This window comes from Trifolium pratense, linkage group LG4 (genome assembly GCF_020283565.1).
Source record: "Trifolium pratense cultivar HEN17-A07 linkage group LG4, ARS_RC_1.1, whole genome shotgun sequence".
Taxonomy (NCBI): domain Eukaryota; kingdom Viridiplantae; phylum Streptophyta; class Magnoliopsida; order Fabales; family Fabaceae; genus Trifolium; species Trifolium pratense.
This window is the reverse complement of record NC_060062.1, coordinates 15,411,590-15,425,221: the sequence shown is the minus strand read 5'-3', so window position 1 is coordinate 15,425,221 and position 13,632 is coordinate 15,411,590. Positions and strand designations below refer to the sequence as shown.

The following is a 13,632-nucleotide window of genomic DNA, read 5'->3' as shown; positions in this document are numbered from 1 at the left end:
TTGATGCTTAGTGAATCACTTTTTTTTTTTCCTTTGAAACTGTAATGGTCCGACAATTTAGTCCTTCAAAATTGTATAATGATAATTAGTCCTTTAGATTAAAAAATGTAAACCAAATTAATCATTTCCCTGAATTTAACATCACAATTTTAAGTATTCTATATTTGTCTTTGATGCAACAAGAGTGCATTGTATGTCTATCAGTGTTTATGGATGCCTTCTAGATAGATATTTTGATTAAGAAACTAAGTTGACTGTCATCCTTTAAATGAACCTGGTAATATTTTAGCATCCATGTCAATTAACATCAAAAGGGAACCTGGTAGAATTTTAATATCAGTTACTTGAAGATTTGCCATAAAAAACTATAGATTTTTAATATGTTTGTTTTTCATATTTAGTAAAAACTTAATGCTTTTGGTTTGTATTACATTCATACAAAGGTTGCATAACATGAGGATAACTCTACCAGAAAATAAAAGGTAAATGCATAATGACTTTCTTGATAAACAAGGAACATCCAACAGTGTTCAATGTAAAAAACAACCTAGCATTCTCATATTTTTTTTCAGGTTATTATGAAAATGATTACAAATCAACAATCCTAAAAGTTCAGCTCAGCAATTCGTACTGTGTTATTTCATTTGTACAATACTCTATTGCAATATCAAAACTTATCCAAAGTGAATAAAGTGCAATAATATCAACTTCCTTCCAAATGATTTATCACAGAATATCATTCTCCTAATCATGATTTTATTTTTTCTAATATGAAGCTCTCGATTTTCTTGGTTATGATGGGTTAGTCTTTCTTCTTCGAACAATCTTCCGTGGACTTGCAGGGATTTCGTTGGTTTCAGCTTCATCTTTTTTCGGTACTTGCAGCTCATTGTTAACAACAACTTTTGATTTTGAAGAATTGATCTGACTTCTCAACCGTAATATTTCACCCTTGGCAGAAGCCAATTCCTCTTCCAATTTCTTTCCTCTGTTCTCTAAACTCGCCCTCTCTTTGCCAAGTCTAGTGATGAGGTTATGAGCATCTGCAATGTTTTCTTGAGCCTCTTTGCTTGCATTTCTTTGTTCTGTAAGGTACTTGGCAAGAGCCTCTTTCTCGTTTTCAAGGCTAGAAATAGCTGATTTAGCCCCCTCTAGTTCACTAGAAAGGATCACTGAATTTCGGTTCATTTCATCAAGTGATTTGGTAGCCTCCTCAAGATCCATTTCAATAGTTTTTCGTGACTCTTTGTCGCTCAACACTTGCTTCTTCAAAGCTTGTAAATCTTTGTTCAAAGAAGTAACCAACTTCTTTTCTTCCTTCAAATTTTCTGCTGTGGCTTCAGCCTTTTTGTAGACCTCAATTAATTCTCTCTGTAGGCTATCACGGTTTTCAAGAGTAGCCGTTAGCTCATGGGATGTACTTTGCAGCTCTTCTTCGGCTTTCTTCAAATGTTCCCTTACTGTTATGTGCTCCTTGGCTAGTTTTTCCGCCTCGAGTTTTGCATCATCAAGTCTATGCTGTAGCGACTCCTTAACTTCTGTGAGCTCGGATGAAAGCTTTGAGACTTCAAGCTTGAGCTCTGTGCACAATTCATTTGACTGACTTAGCTGATTTTCAAGTTCAGCAGAATCATTTCTTGAATTTGCAAGATTCTCTTGAGTGACTTCAAGTTCAAACTTCAAATTTTTCACTTTCTTAGACTCGTTCTCTAGCGACTCCTTTAAACCTTCTAGCTCTTTGGTTAAATCAGCGATGACAGTCTGGCTTTTGCTGGTTTCATTTAGCGTGAGTTCAAATTTATCCTTTAACTGATGAAGCTCGTCTTCTTTTTCTTTTAGAACCTTAGCATCCAAAGAAGCCTTATTGTCAGAAATTAACTTTAGGTCATTGTATTCCTTCTTCAATGCATCATATTCACTCCTAATGTTATTGTTCTCAAGGTTTAAGGAACTCACTCTTGAATTTAGTTCCACCACTAAGGAATCCTTTCTTTCTAGTTCTTCTCGGGTTTTTAGCATTTCATCTTTCAACCCTTGAATATGCAAATGAGCATTGGATAATTCCTCCTTAGTTTGGTCATAGGAAGAATTCAAATTCCTCAATTCCAACTCCTTATCTGTAACCGATGAATTCAGACTCTGAACAATAAGTTCTTTGTCCTTGAGGTCTTCACTCAACAGATTAATTCTTTTTTCTAAAATTTCAATAGCATCTACCTTTTCTTTCAAATTGTTCTCAAGATCTTTCTTATCTGTATTAGTCTTTGAAATGTCAGTATCAAGTCTGTCAATTTGTTGTTTCAGCTCCGCAATCAAACTTTTCTCGCTTTTCAGCTCCTTTCCCAAACTGGTGACAGTACTCTTTGCAGAATTTAGTTGGTCAATCAGTGCTTTCTGCTCTTCCTTTGCCTTTCCAAGTAGTTTGGCCTGTTCCTCCTGCTCGTTTGATAACTTCAATTCATAGATATTCTTCAACGAAATGATCTGCTCTTCTTTTTCCTTCAGTTTGTTGCTGACCTGTGCACATTGGCTAGTAAAATATGACTTACATACTAAAAAGTAAATAGAAATTTTTTTTTTCCAAAAAAAAATAAAAAATAACCATTTAATTCAAACTAGACGGAAAGAGACCACTTCTGTTCCTCTAGTAACATCAGTAAGGGAAGAATGACCCCTTATTTCCCTCTTTAAACCATGACTTAACTTAGAAGCTATGAAGACTTAGAAGCTATGAAGAATTGAAACAAGCACAAACACCAGACATTACACCAATACTCTGACACCTAGACACCAGTAATAATTTGAAAAAATAAACGTGATTAAATGTAATGTGGAGGTGTCGTACGAGTGTCAGACACCGAGACACTAGGACATGCCGAACACTTGGCCACACGTTCAATTTGAAGTGTTGGTGCGACATCGCTTAGAAGAGGACATTCCTCAAAGGCCAATACATGCACACATGTCTTATCAGCAAAAAAAACATACTTTCACACTTGTCCCATAAGTACGGCTTATAGAGTAAAAGGCTGCAAGGACGTTTAATATATTGGGGCAGGGGTTCGAACCCGCCATTCCCCACTTGTCAGCACTTAATATGTGTGAGTTTCCCTGCTAGGCTCTTTTAAATTATTTTTATTTTTATTTTTTTTAAAAAAAAGAACCCTACTTTCACACTTTTTAAGGATGGTACCAAAAGGGCATTTAATTTTCTTGATTTCATGTACAAAAGAAAATACACTACTAGCCTACCTGTAATTAAAATGGCCATTCTTCACAAAATTAAGGAATTAATGTAAGAATATTTTGGGAATACTAACATTAACTGTGCATAGAATAGTTAAGTTTTGCTTATATTCCAACAACTTTAGGCACTTTTTAAATTATAATTGAGTCTGGAGTTGTATAAACTTACTGTTTCTATTGTTGCAACAGCTGCAGACTTTTCTTTTTGAGCGAGTGCGTAGAGAGCACCCAACAGACCAGAAGATACTATACCAATTCCATTCAGAAGAGACACAATGGAATTTGATGGTTTCTCCATTTCAGATGCTATCTGTCCATAGAAGCTATAAGTTTAGAATAGAAAAACATCCAAAGGACAAAAACAACAAGAAAAAATTTAATATTCAATATTTGTATATGAATTTTACAGCAAACAAACCTCTGCTTGCTTTTTATCCTCTGGTATTTTCACCTCACTTTTGTCTGAAAAGAGAATGAATAATTACTCGTGTTAATAAAAAAAGAAGTCTGTGATACTAAGAAACAGTTGAAAATAGTAACAAATCTTAGTCCACACATCCCAAAATTGAGGATGTGCTTAACAGTGTTATCAAATAGTGACTATAGTGATGCTATAGCGCAACGAAACTTGAACAAAGCAGTAGTGTTCTGTCATACGCGATTTAACACAAATATTGTCAAATAGTGGCTATAACAGCAATTTAGCCAAACAATGCATGACCATACATAACCAGTCCTAAAAGGTAAATATTAAGACCTTCTTTTGACATATTTATGGAGCTCTAATAGTATATTGCAATATAGCACAAGTCACAACCATAAAGTAGAAAATCAGCAAGGAAGTTTTTAAGTATCCATTTATCATATATCCTTGAGGAAAATTAATGAAAGTTCTACACTTCATAATATTATAAATATAATGTTTTTCCTTCTGATCACCATAATGACAGAGTATCACTCAAGTATAAGCCAATCCATGAAAACAAAAAGTAATACTAATTTAGTTTGGTTTGCTACAAATAGCTATTTCACCCGTCCAAATTATATGGCTGATCTCTATAATGTTATAGAACAAATTTTTGTAATACAGTTTTTTTTTTTTCCTATTTGTGTCTGCTAGAGCAACATGAGTAGGACCTCACTTCAAAGGGTTTTTTTTTTCTTTCACAAAGGATTGAAATCGAAGAACTCCCAGTAAGGAGTAACCATGTGCACATTCTCCTCACTTGTGGACTTAGCATGCTATTCACTAGGAAAACTCCAATGGGTACACATGACTTGGTTAGTTGGTTAGGAATAAACTAGGAAGCACGAACACAATCATGTATATCAGAGACGAGGCAGACACAAAGACACCACTAATGTCCAATATATAGGGTACTGACACATCTATACATCTATATTATAATTAGATCAAATTAAATTTGAACATCGTTTATAACATGTCCAAATTGAGAATCAAGATGATCACCAGATAGTTAAAAAATATACCATACAAATGTTGACAAATATACAGTAAGCCAAGAAAATAGTGCAGAGTAAGTTTCAAGCTAAGACTACATGAAACTACTACTGAAATCATCAAGGAACCAATCAAAGAGGTACCTGAGTTTGTGGACACAGATGGAGATACAGATGAAGAAGAGGCAACGTCGGAGAGGGATGGTTCAAGACTAACAAGAGGCACAGAGACATCATTTGAAAGCATACGTTGTCTGCGAACAGAGCGGAGACGTCGACTGCGAACAGAGTCCCGGGAGGAAGGGAGACGTTGTCTGCGAACACGAGATGAAATGAAGACGAAGACTGAAAAAGAGGTGAAGTATGAGACTAGAAATGGAGGATCGAAAATGGGAAATTGGGAAAGGAAGATGAAAACCAAAGACGCGGGACATTGTGAATGCCTAACTAAAATACTACTTTATAACTTTTCAAAGCATTTTTTGTTTTGTTTCAGTTATCCTAAACATAGTTGTTGTATCCATTCTCACTGTATCAAAGGAGTATCAGACGATTGTCAAAGCCAAGAAAGAATTTTTGAAGTGTCTGACATGTGTCGTAAGATTGTCAATGTTCAACCCGCACCAACACAGGCCAGACCTACAGATACGCCTCCCATGAGTGTCATGCTTCATAGGTGATAAATAATACTACCTCCACGATGTCAACCAAGGAGCTTATTTAAAACCCACATGGGTAGGCCTGGTGGTGAAGGCTTGGGACCTTAGAGTGTATTTCTCTCAAGGTCTTGGGGATGCCATTTCTTGTGTTGGGCTAGTCCATGTAGAGCAAAAACTTTGGCTTTAAATGTATAATAAAATTGAAATCTTATCCCAAATACACTCTTAACACTAAATATTTCATACCCAATATGTGAGCTTCTAGTAAACATTTTCTTTTTCAAACAAAAATGTTAATATTGTTAGTATTATATTAGGGGTAGGGATCGAAATCTCGACCTCCTTAAGACTCTACTCTTTACTCCCCCACCCCAACCATTAAGCCACCCTTATACCCCCTAGCTTTTTTTGTTTTGTTTTGTTTTGTTGGTGAAGTAGCCCAGTGGATAGAATTCCACCTTTATAAGGTGAACATGTGGGGTGTCAGGGATTCGAACACCAACTACTACTGCATATATAATGCGACATCCCTACCAACTCAGCTAAGGTCAAAGGGACATATCCCTTAGCTTCTAGTAAACAGATATCTCACATTACATTACATTACATAGACGTATAAAAAGAATTCTAGCAATTAATGCATTTGAAAAAAGTGTTTCTTTCTTGTTATAATTGGGACAAAAAATACACAATTTTTTTCTTATAATAAAGACAAGAGGTAGTAATAATTAATTCATTTCATAATCATATTCGAAATAGGTCTAATGTCCTATCCCTAGAACATTGATGTATCCCCCCAGCCACCCAAACAAACAAAATAATGTCATTAAGAATAATAATGATTTAATTGTTTGTTCCATAAATAATAACAAATAAAATGAGAATGTAAGAAACATACTTGGCGATGGAATGATTCGTTCAAGAGCGGAGACAGGGTTGAAATCGAGAAAAGGAAGAACAGCAACACCCATGAAAAGAAATGTCCTCTTGTTGCATATTGGATCTTGTTTTTGGCGAGAACAACACACAACAGGAACACGACGATGAGGTTTAGTGTTTCGATGTCGAGAAGAAGAAGAATAGAGAAATGGTGGGTATAACAGAGGAAGAGAGTGCAGGGTAGCAGTCGCTCCTCCTCCAACAACAAAACTCATCTTTTAGCGATTAAGTCGCTTGTCAATACGCCACATATACACACACTTCCAACCAACTTCATGTGTATTGCTTGCTCGGTCACTTTTTATTAACTCCAATCATTTCTGTTGTGGCTATTGTTTCATTTCTACCACTTGTCATATTACTTCTTTGGATGGATATACATACTAGTATATAATAATAATCTTTTTGGATTTAAATTTAAAACAAAATATATTTCGACGGTCTTTTGGTAAAGTTATAGATTTTGAGCTTATAGATTATAAGTTCATATAATAAAAACGATCTGTTTAGTAAACAAATTAACTTATTTTTGAGTTTATACAAAACAAATTATGCAAATATATAAGTTCAATCAGCGGCATACGGAAAACAAAAAGAAAAAAGATTCGGGCCTGGTCTGGTCGACCCAATCATGATATTTCGACAAATTCGGACTGTGGGACTCGAAACCATTTCTTCCACGACCCCTATTCTCGAACGATCACTTATCTTTCTGTCTAGGTCTGCCTCAACGAGCTTTGCTACTTCAACAAGGAGTGGAAAAGGCCCCCCTTCTCATACATAGTCGGCCGAAGACACTGTTTAACAACAACAAGAAAAATGTGACAAAACCAACATCACTGGTTATAGTGTCAATATAAATTTAGATTTTCACAACAAAGTTTTGGCCAAGGGATACTTGGAGAAGGAATATCTGTAAGTTTGAACTGGTTGTACAAAAGTTTTTGTAATGGTAGTAACAATTGAGATGATAACTATTGTGAAATAATGTGGAATTGATAGTAAAGAGAAATTAAAGTACATAAAAAAGGGAAAATACAGAGAGAAGAAGAGAAATATCAGAGAGAGAGAGAGAGAGAGAGTTAGAGAGAGAGAGAGAGAAAACGTGACTAAATCACCAATTACATATTCAATATCCTGACCTGATTCCGTGTATTCCTTACATTATATATGTCTAACTCATGCCTTGATTTTTCATTACTTGGGCCTTAATCGACACTCTCTTATTTGGGCCCGTCCAATTTATTTGATTCATTACAGTTTTGTTTTCCAAATTCGCTTGGAATATAAATCTCTGTGGAAGTTTCATTGATGCCATGAAATGAATAGAAATAGTTATTTTCAAACATCTGCCTTGCTCCAACATCATCGAACTCCCTATGATTGAAGAATTGGTGTTTGTTGCGCTTGAGTTAGCATTAGCAAAACCTGCCATGATCTTAGCACGGGTATAAATTATTTTGTTGTTCTTTGGATTACCAATTTTGTGGTTCCTTAATCACATAGAGTTAATACAATATGAAGTGAAATTTTCGTGTGGACAAAATTGACCATATGCATAGACTAAATTTAGATACCGTTTATCAACATGATGTGATACAAACATTAGATATTTGAGTTTCTTAATTACATATTTATGAATTTAATCTGGGACGATGTTCCTTCAAAACACGTGTTTCTTTCTATGTTTTTTTTTTCAAAAAAAGAAAGGTTTTGAAAAGGACAAAACTTATATATTGTGCCGTAAGTCCTGTTTGTGATGTTTCCATTTAAAATATATTTCACGCCGTGAGCAAACTGTGAAACCTTGAATATTTTAATTCATGATGTTTCACTCACAAAGAAAAAATAAGAACACATATTAAGGAAAAATCCTAGTAGAACATTCTTATAACATGACAGAATGTTCTCCCAAGTTTGCATGTTCAAGAACAATCACTCTTGCAGTGGTGATATATGCCTCAAAATTTGTGGTTGTTTTACGCTCCGATTACTTTCAACCTATGCTTATGGCCTTTAACAACCGCAAATTTTGAGGCATATCACAACTGGTTTTCATAATTTTGAATGTACCGGTACATTACGTCATTAAATTAATAGATAAATGAATTTTTTTAAGGACAAAACTTATATGCATTTCTTTAGATGCAGTTTTTCTCGTTCCTCTCACAAAAAAATAGTTATTTATATTTTTTAATTAAAAAAAGAAAATTGTTTTTAAATAAAAATAACTTCCCTCCATGTATGTAGCACACTAAGACCATCTCCAATGGTGGTACTTATATTTTTAAGTACTAGTACATAATATGTACTCCCATTGGAGCAAAAACAAATTTGTACTTAATAGGTACTAGTTCTACAATAAGACATAGTACCTAAATAATTTTTGTGGGACCCATTTAAAATGATGTTGAGTTATTGGATAGATGTGCTACTAGTGGGACCAATTTAGAACTTTTGAAGAGGTTTTAGGTTGGAGGGAATGAGTACTTATTATGTACTATTATTAAAAAAATTATAAATGAATTATGTGTACATGTGGGGCCACTTAAGTACTAAAAAATGAGTAGCTCCATTGTGGATGCTCTAAGAACTGTGTATATGGAACTGTACACAAGTTTGGTCTTTTTTTTAAAACAAATTTTTTTCTCTCATTAAAAAAATTATAATAACCAAATATTATTTATCAAAACCGTTAAAAATATAAAATTTGATATTTTTTGAATTTTTACTCCTCATAATAGTCAATATTGAATTTTTTTATGAAAGAATGTTAAAAAAATTAGTGTAATGCTTATAAACAATGAAATTGTGCTTTTTTTTTTCTTGTGATATTATTATCTCTAAAATACAATAATCGCTCAATATACTTGTTCAAAAAAATAATCGGTAAATATATAGTTTTTTAATTCATAAAAATAATCACTAATTGTCCCATAAGTGTAGCTCAAATGGTAGCTACCAGAGACATTATTGGAGTGGCCGGGGTTCGAACTCCGGATTCCACATTTTCTCCACATTTAAATGTGCGAGTCTAACCATTAGGCTACATGACAAAAAAAAAAAACTAATTTATCAATTTATTGACTTAATGTACCGGTCCATTCGAATATATGATATGATATAAATCCAAAGTTTTTTTTTACTAAATAAACAATATTTATTTATTCAAATTGATCTAAATTCAAAATTGCTAAAAACAAAAGTTGAATCTACGAACAAACTCACAACATCCATGTTAATAGCATAAAACGATAAATTGCATAAGCCTACATATTTGACTATATTGAAGTGTCTGTAATATCCAAGTCTCCGGATTTTTAGCATTAATAGTACAAAAGTCATTGTTAGATTGCACTAGCTCGAACTTAATCCTACAACTTGAAACAAATAAACATCGCACCAAGACAGAAAAACAAAATATACCACATTAAAACGGGAATACAAAATACATCGCACTATGACGGGAAATCAAAACAAACAAGTCTCACTATAAGACGATGAATAAAATACGAAAGAAACATTAACGATACGTGGAAACCACACTTATTTAACCAAAGTAGAAAGAAGAAAAAGTGATTTAGATGGTTGATTCTAAGTATAAATTGATTTTAAGTCATCACTCTCTATAGATCAAGAAGATGAGAAAACTTGTAACTGTTAGAGTTTGAGGAGATAATATGAATATTTTTTATTTTAGAATACAAAACCAAGAAGTGTTGTCAACCGCATTATATGCAAACTTTAATCATGACATGATAACTTTTAAAATAAGCTTAATTATGTATTTTGGTCCCTTATGTTTATTTTAGGTTTTAATTTGGTCTCTTACGTTTAAAAAGTATCAATTTGGTCTCTTACGTTTATTTTAGTTTTCAAGTTAGTCATTTCCGTTAGTTTTGTCACTAACACCGTTTGAACAGTACACGTGTGGGTGTGTCCAAGTGTCACATGTTAGTCCACATATGCAAATTGACTGCCACATGTGACAAAATTGACGGAAATAACTAACTTGAAACCTAAAATAAACGTAAGGGACCAAATTAATATTTTTAAACGTAAGAGACCAAATTAAAACCTAAAATAAACGTAAAAAACCAAATATATGGTTAAACCTTTTAAGATACGGAAAAAAGAAAACAAAAGATTTTGCAAAAGGAAGTAAGGATTTGCAACCTTGTGCTTCAAACTTCAAAGGTGTTGTTATCTCGTTTCTCCCTCCTACAAACTATTACAAGTACACTGAACCTAACTGATATCGTCATGTTATACGTATTTTTTTAACTTTATTACGTCTAAATTCTTAGTTTTATTTTATGGAAAATATACTAATTAGTGTTTCCGAACCACAAGGAACTTCAATATAGTAAAAATATTTTGAAATTTGTATATTTAATATTAGTAAAATATAAAAAATTATATTTTCAATATAAAAGTTATCTCTTTTATATTTTTAATTAAGTAGTATTTCGGAACACTAGTTAACATGATCTTATTTTATTAATGAACTTACTTTTTTAAATAAAAAAATGAAGTTTGTATTTTTAATAATAGAGTCTCGATTCAGTTCCCAAGAGAAAACACATCTTATTCATCAAATTTTTTGACAAAAATAAATCACTAGTAAACTATAATAAACTTTTGGTTTAAATATGTTTTTTTAGCAAACGGTTTAATTAAACATGTTTCAATCCCTTTAAACGTGTAAAATTTTATTTTTAGTCCTTTAAATTTCCTTGTTTGACAAAAGTTAATGTACCATGGTTGAAATGATTTATTTCACGACACATTACTATTATTAATACCTTAAAATATTATTAATTTAATTATTTAACTATTTAATCTAAGGATATTATAAGAACTTATAATAATAATATGAGTTTTTAAAAAAGTCATTTGAAACTTGATATGTGAACTTTTGAAAAATAAAATGACTAAAATTTAAAACAGAAAGTTTTTAGGGACTAAAGTTGTCGGAAAATTTTAAAGAGAATAAAAATGAAAGTTGATATATTTAGAGAAAGTAAAAACATATTTAACTTTAATTTTTTTGTACATATATAATATTAATCTATATCCTTTTCCTTCCTCTTAATTTTCAAAAAGAAAAAACCCTCTTGAGATTTTTCTTTATCACTTTTTATAAGATCTTTTTCAAATTTCTAAAATCATTACTTATTTTTTTTACCAATATACCCCTACTTACAATGTATTTTTTTTTACAACCAATCTCTAATGAATCCTCTAAAATAAAAAATTAATTAATATGTTCTCTCTCTTAAAAGATAAAATTGTAAGAATAATATTAATTGTCAACAAATTTAACACTACAATCAACTTTTTTTATTTCTATAAATTTTTTTAAAAAGTCTTTTATATTTAGGAATAAAAATAAACAAAAGCTAGCTTGCTCTCTCCCTACTACGCACCCCTTTTACTACTTATAGCCACAGATAATTAAACACCAAAACTTTAAATACTATTTTTGTTATATAGGAGGAGGTGCAATTAAATTAAATATTAAGATAGGAACGAGGAAAATGATGGACTCGTGGGATGCATATACATCAACAACACCACGCATCTTTGTTAAATATATATATATGAATGAACCAGGACCAATTAACCTTGAAGTATTTAATATTAGAGGTTTTTAGTTACAGTACAATGCTAGCTACTAGTTAATCAAGCTATTTAAAACGAGGCTATAATCCATTCTCCACCGTGTATTTTAATTTGCCGCGCCTGCCATTGCTACATACATTTCAATTGAGATCATATTTTATAATTAGCGGGTGAAAATAGCCTATTTATCCAATGTGCAAGAAAAGAGTCACAAATATATCTTGCGTGTCATTTATCCAATTCTTGATAACATGTATTAGAGCCATATACCTTCACTCGTGATCAAGTCTTTATAGTGCTCGAGCTTCAGCTAGTCTAGAACAACTTTGACCTCACATATCAAAATTTATGGATCCGTCATTGAAAGTAGGGAGTATTGAGACAACAAAATTATAATATAATGTTACATATGGTTAGTTAGTTGGTCTAGTGGCAATTAACTCTGAACTTGGTAGGGAGGATCACAGTTTGATTCCCCGCAACTAGAGGTGTAATTGGACCGTTTTGGATTGGTTTTGAGTGAATCCAATATTCGAACCAATGAACTCTCGATTGGTTCGGTTATGTTCAGTTTTTAGTGTTTTTCAAAAATGATTCCGAACCAAACACATTGGTTTGGGCCGCAACTGCGATTGGAAGGGGGACGAAACCACGAGATACTATAACTAACTCTCGAATCAGATTAGGCAGTTCAGTGGACAGGATAGTGATGGTAAGAAAATAATTAATTTAATGTTTTAAAGATAACCAATATCTTCAATTAAATTTTAATTGGTTCTTATCTTTTTGTGATTTAACAAATGTTTTTGAGTGATTTAGTATAAGAGAGATACATTGGATTAAATTCATGATGTTTCACAATCACAAAGAAAAAATAAGAACGCGCATATTAAGGAAAAGTCTCAGTGTAGAACATTCTCAAAACATTATATAATGTTATCCCAAGTTTGCGTGTTCAAGAACAATCACTTTTCCATGAATCAACTTGGAACAAGACAAGAATAAACTTTTATATGAGAGTTATTTCAAGGATCATAACAGTGGAACCACAAGATGCTAGAACAAACTGTCGAACCAGATTAGGCATTCCAGTGGGTAGAATACTAGTGGTAAAAAAATAATTAATTTAATGTTTTAAAGATAACCAATATCTTCAATTAATTTTTAATTGATTATGATATTTTTGTGATTTAACAAATGTTTTTGAGTGATTTAATATAAGACAGATACATTGGATTAAATTCTTGATGTTTCACGATCACAAAGAAAAAATAAGAGTGCATATTAAGGAAAAGTCTCGGTGTAGAACATTCTCAGAACATGACATAATGTTCTCCCAAGTTTGTGTGTCCAAGAACAATCACTTTTCCATAAATCAACTTGGAACAAGACAAGAATAAACTTTTATATGAGAGTTATTTCAAGGATCATAACAGTGGAAATAAGTCATTTAAGGTAAGAAATCAATTTTGGGAAGAGAAGCTTCTCTTTAATGTCATTTTAAGGAATCATAAGTTCATATCTTATATCAAGACCTCATGTTCTCCCAAAGCAACTATTGAGATTTTATTTAGACTAATAAGATTACAACAACAAATCCAGAACAACTTGCAAAGCACCAACTGGTACAAACATGATTGATACTTAGCAACATTCTCCTATGCAAAGTCTTAAAAGATAATATCATTTGTACTTGCAAGAC

General features: G+C 32.3%; 1 protein-coding gene across 1 annotated transcript; it reads right to left on the bottom strand.

Annotated features, from left to right (window-relative positions):
• Positions 1 to 483: 483 nt before the first annotated feature.
• On the bottom strand, positions 484 to 6,667 carry LOC123921720 (MAR-binding filament-like protein 1-1). The gene is made up of 4 exons (XM_045974373.1): positions 6,265 to 6,667; positions 3,665 to 3,708; positions 3,416 to 3,556; positions 484 to 2,517 (listed from the first exon to the last, which is right to left on the bottom strand). The coding sequence occupies exons 1-4, from the start codon at positions 6,518 to 6,520 to the stop codon at positions 793 to 795; spliced, it is 2,166 nt and encodes a 721-aa protein (XP_045830329.1). The 5' UTR covers positions 6,521 to 6,667; the 3' UTR covers positions 484 to 792.
• Positions 6,668 to 13,632: the final 6,965 nt, after the last annotated feature.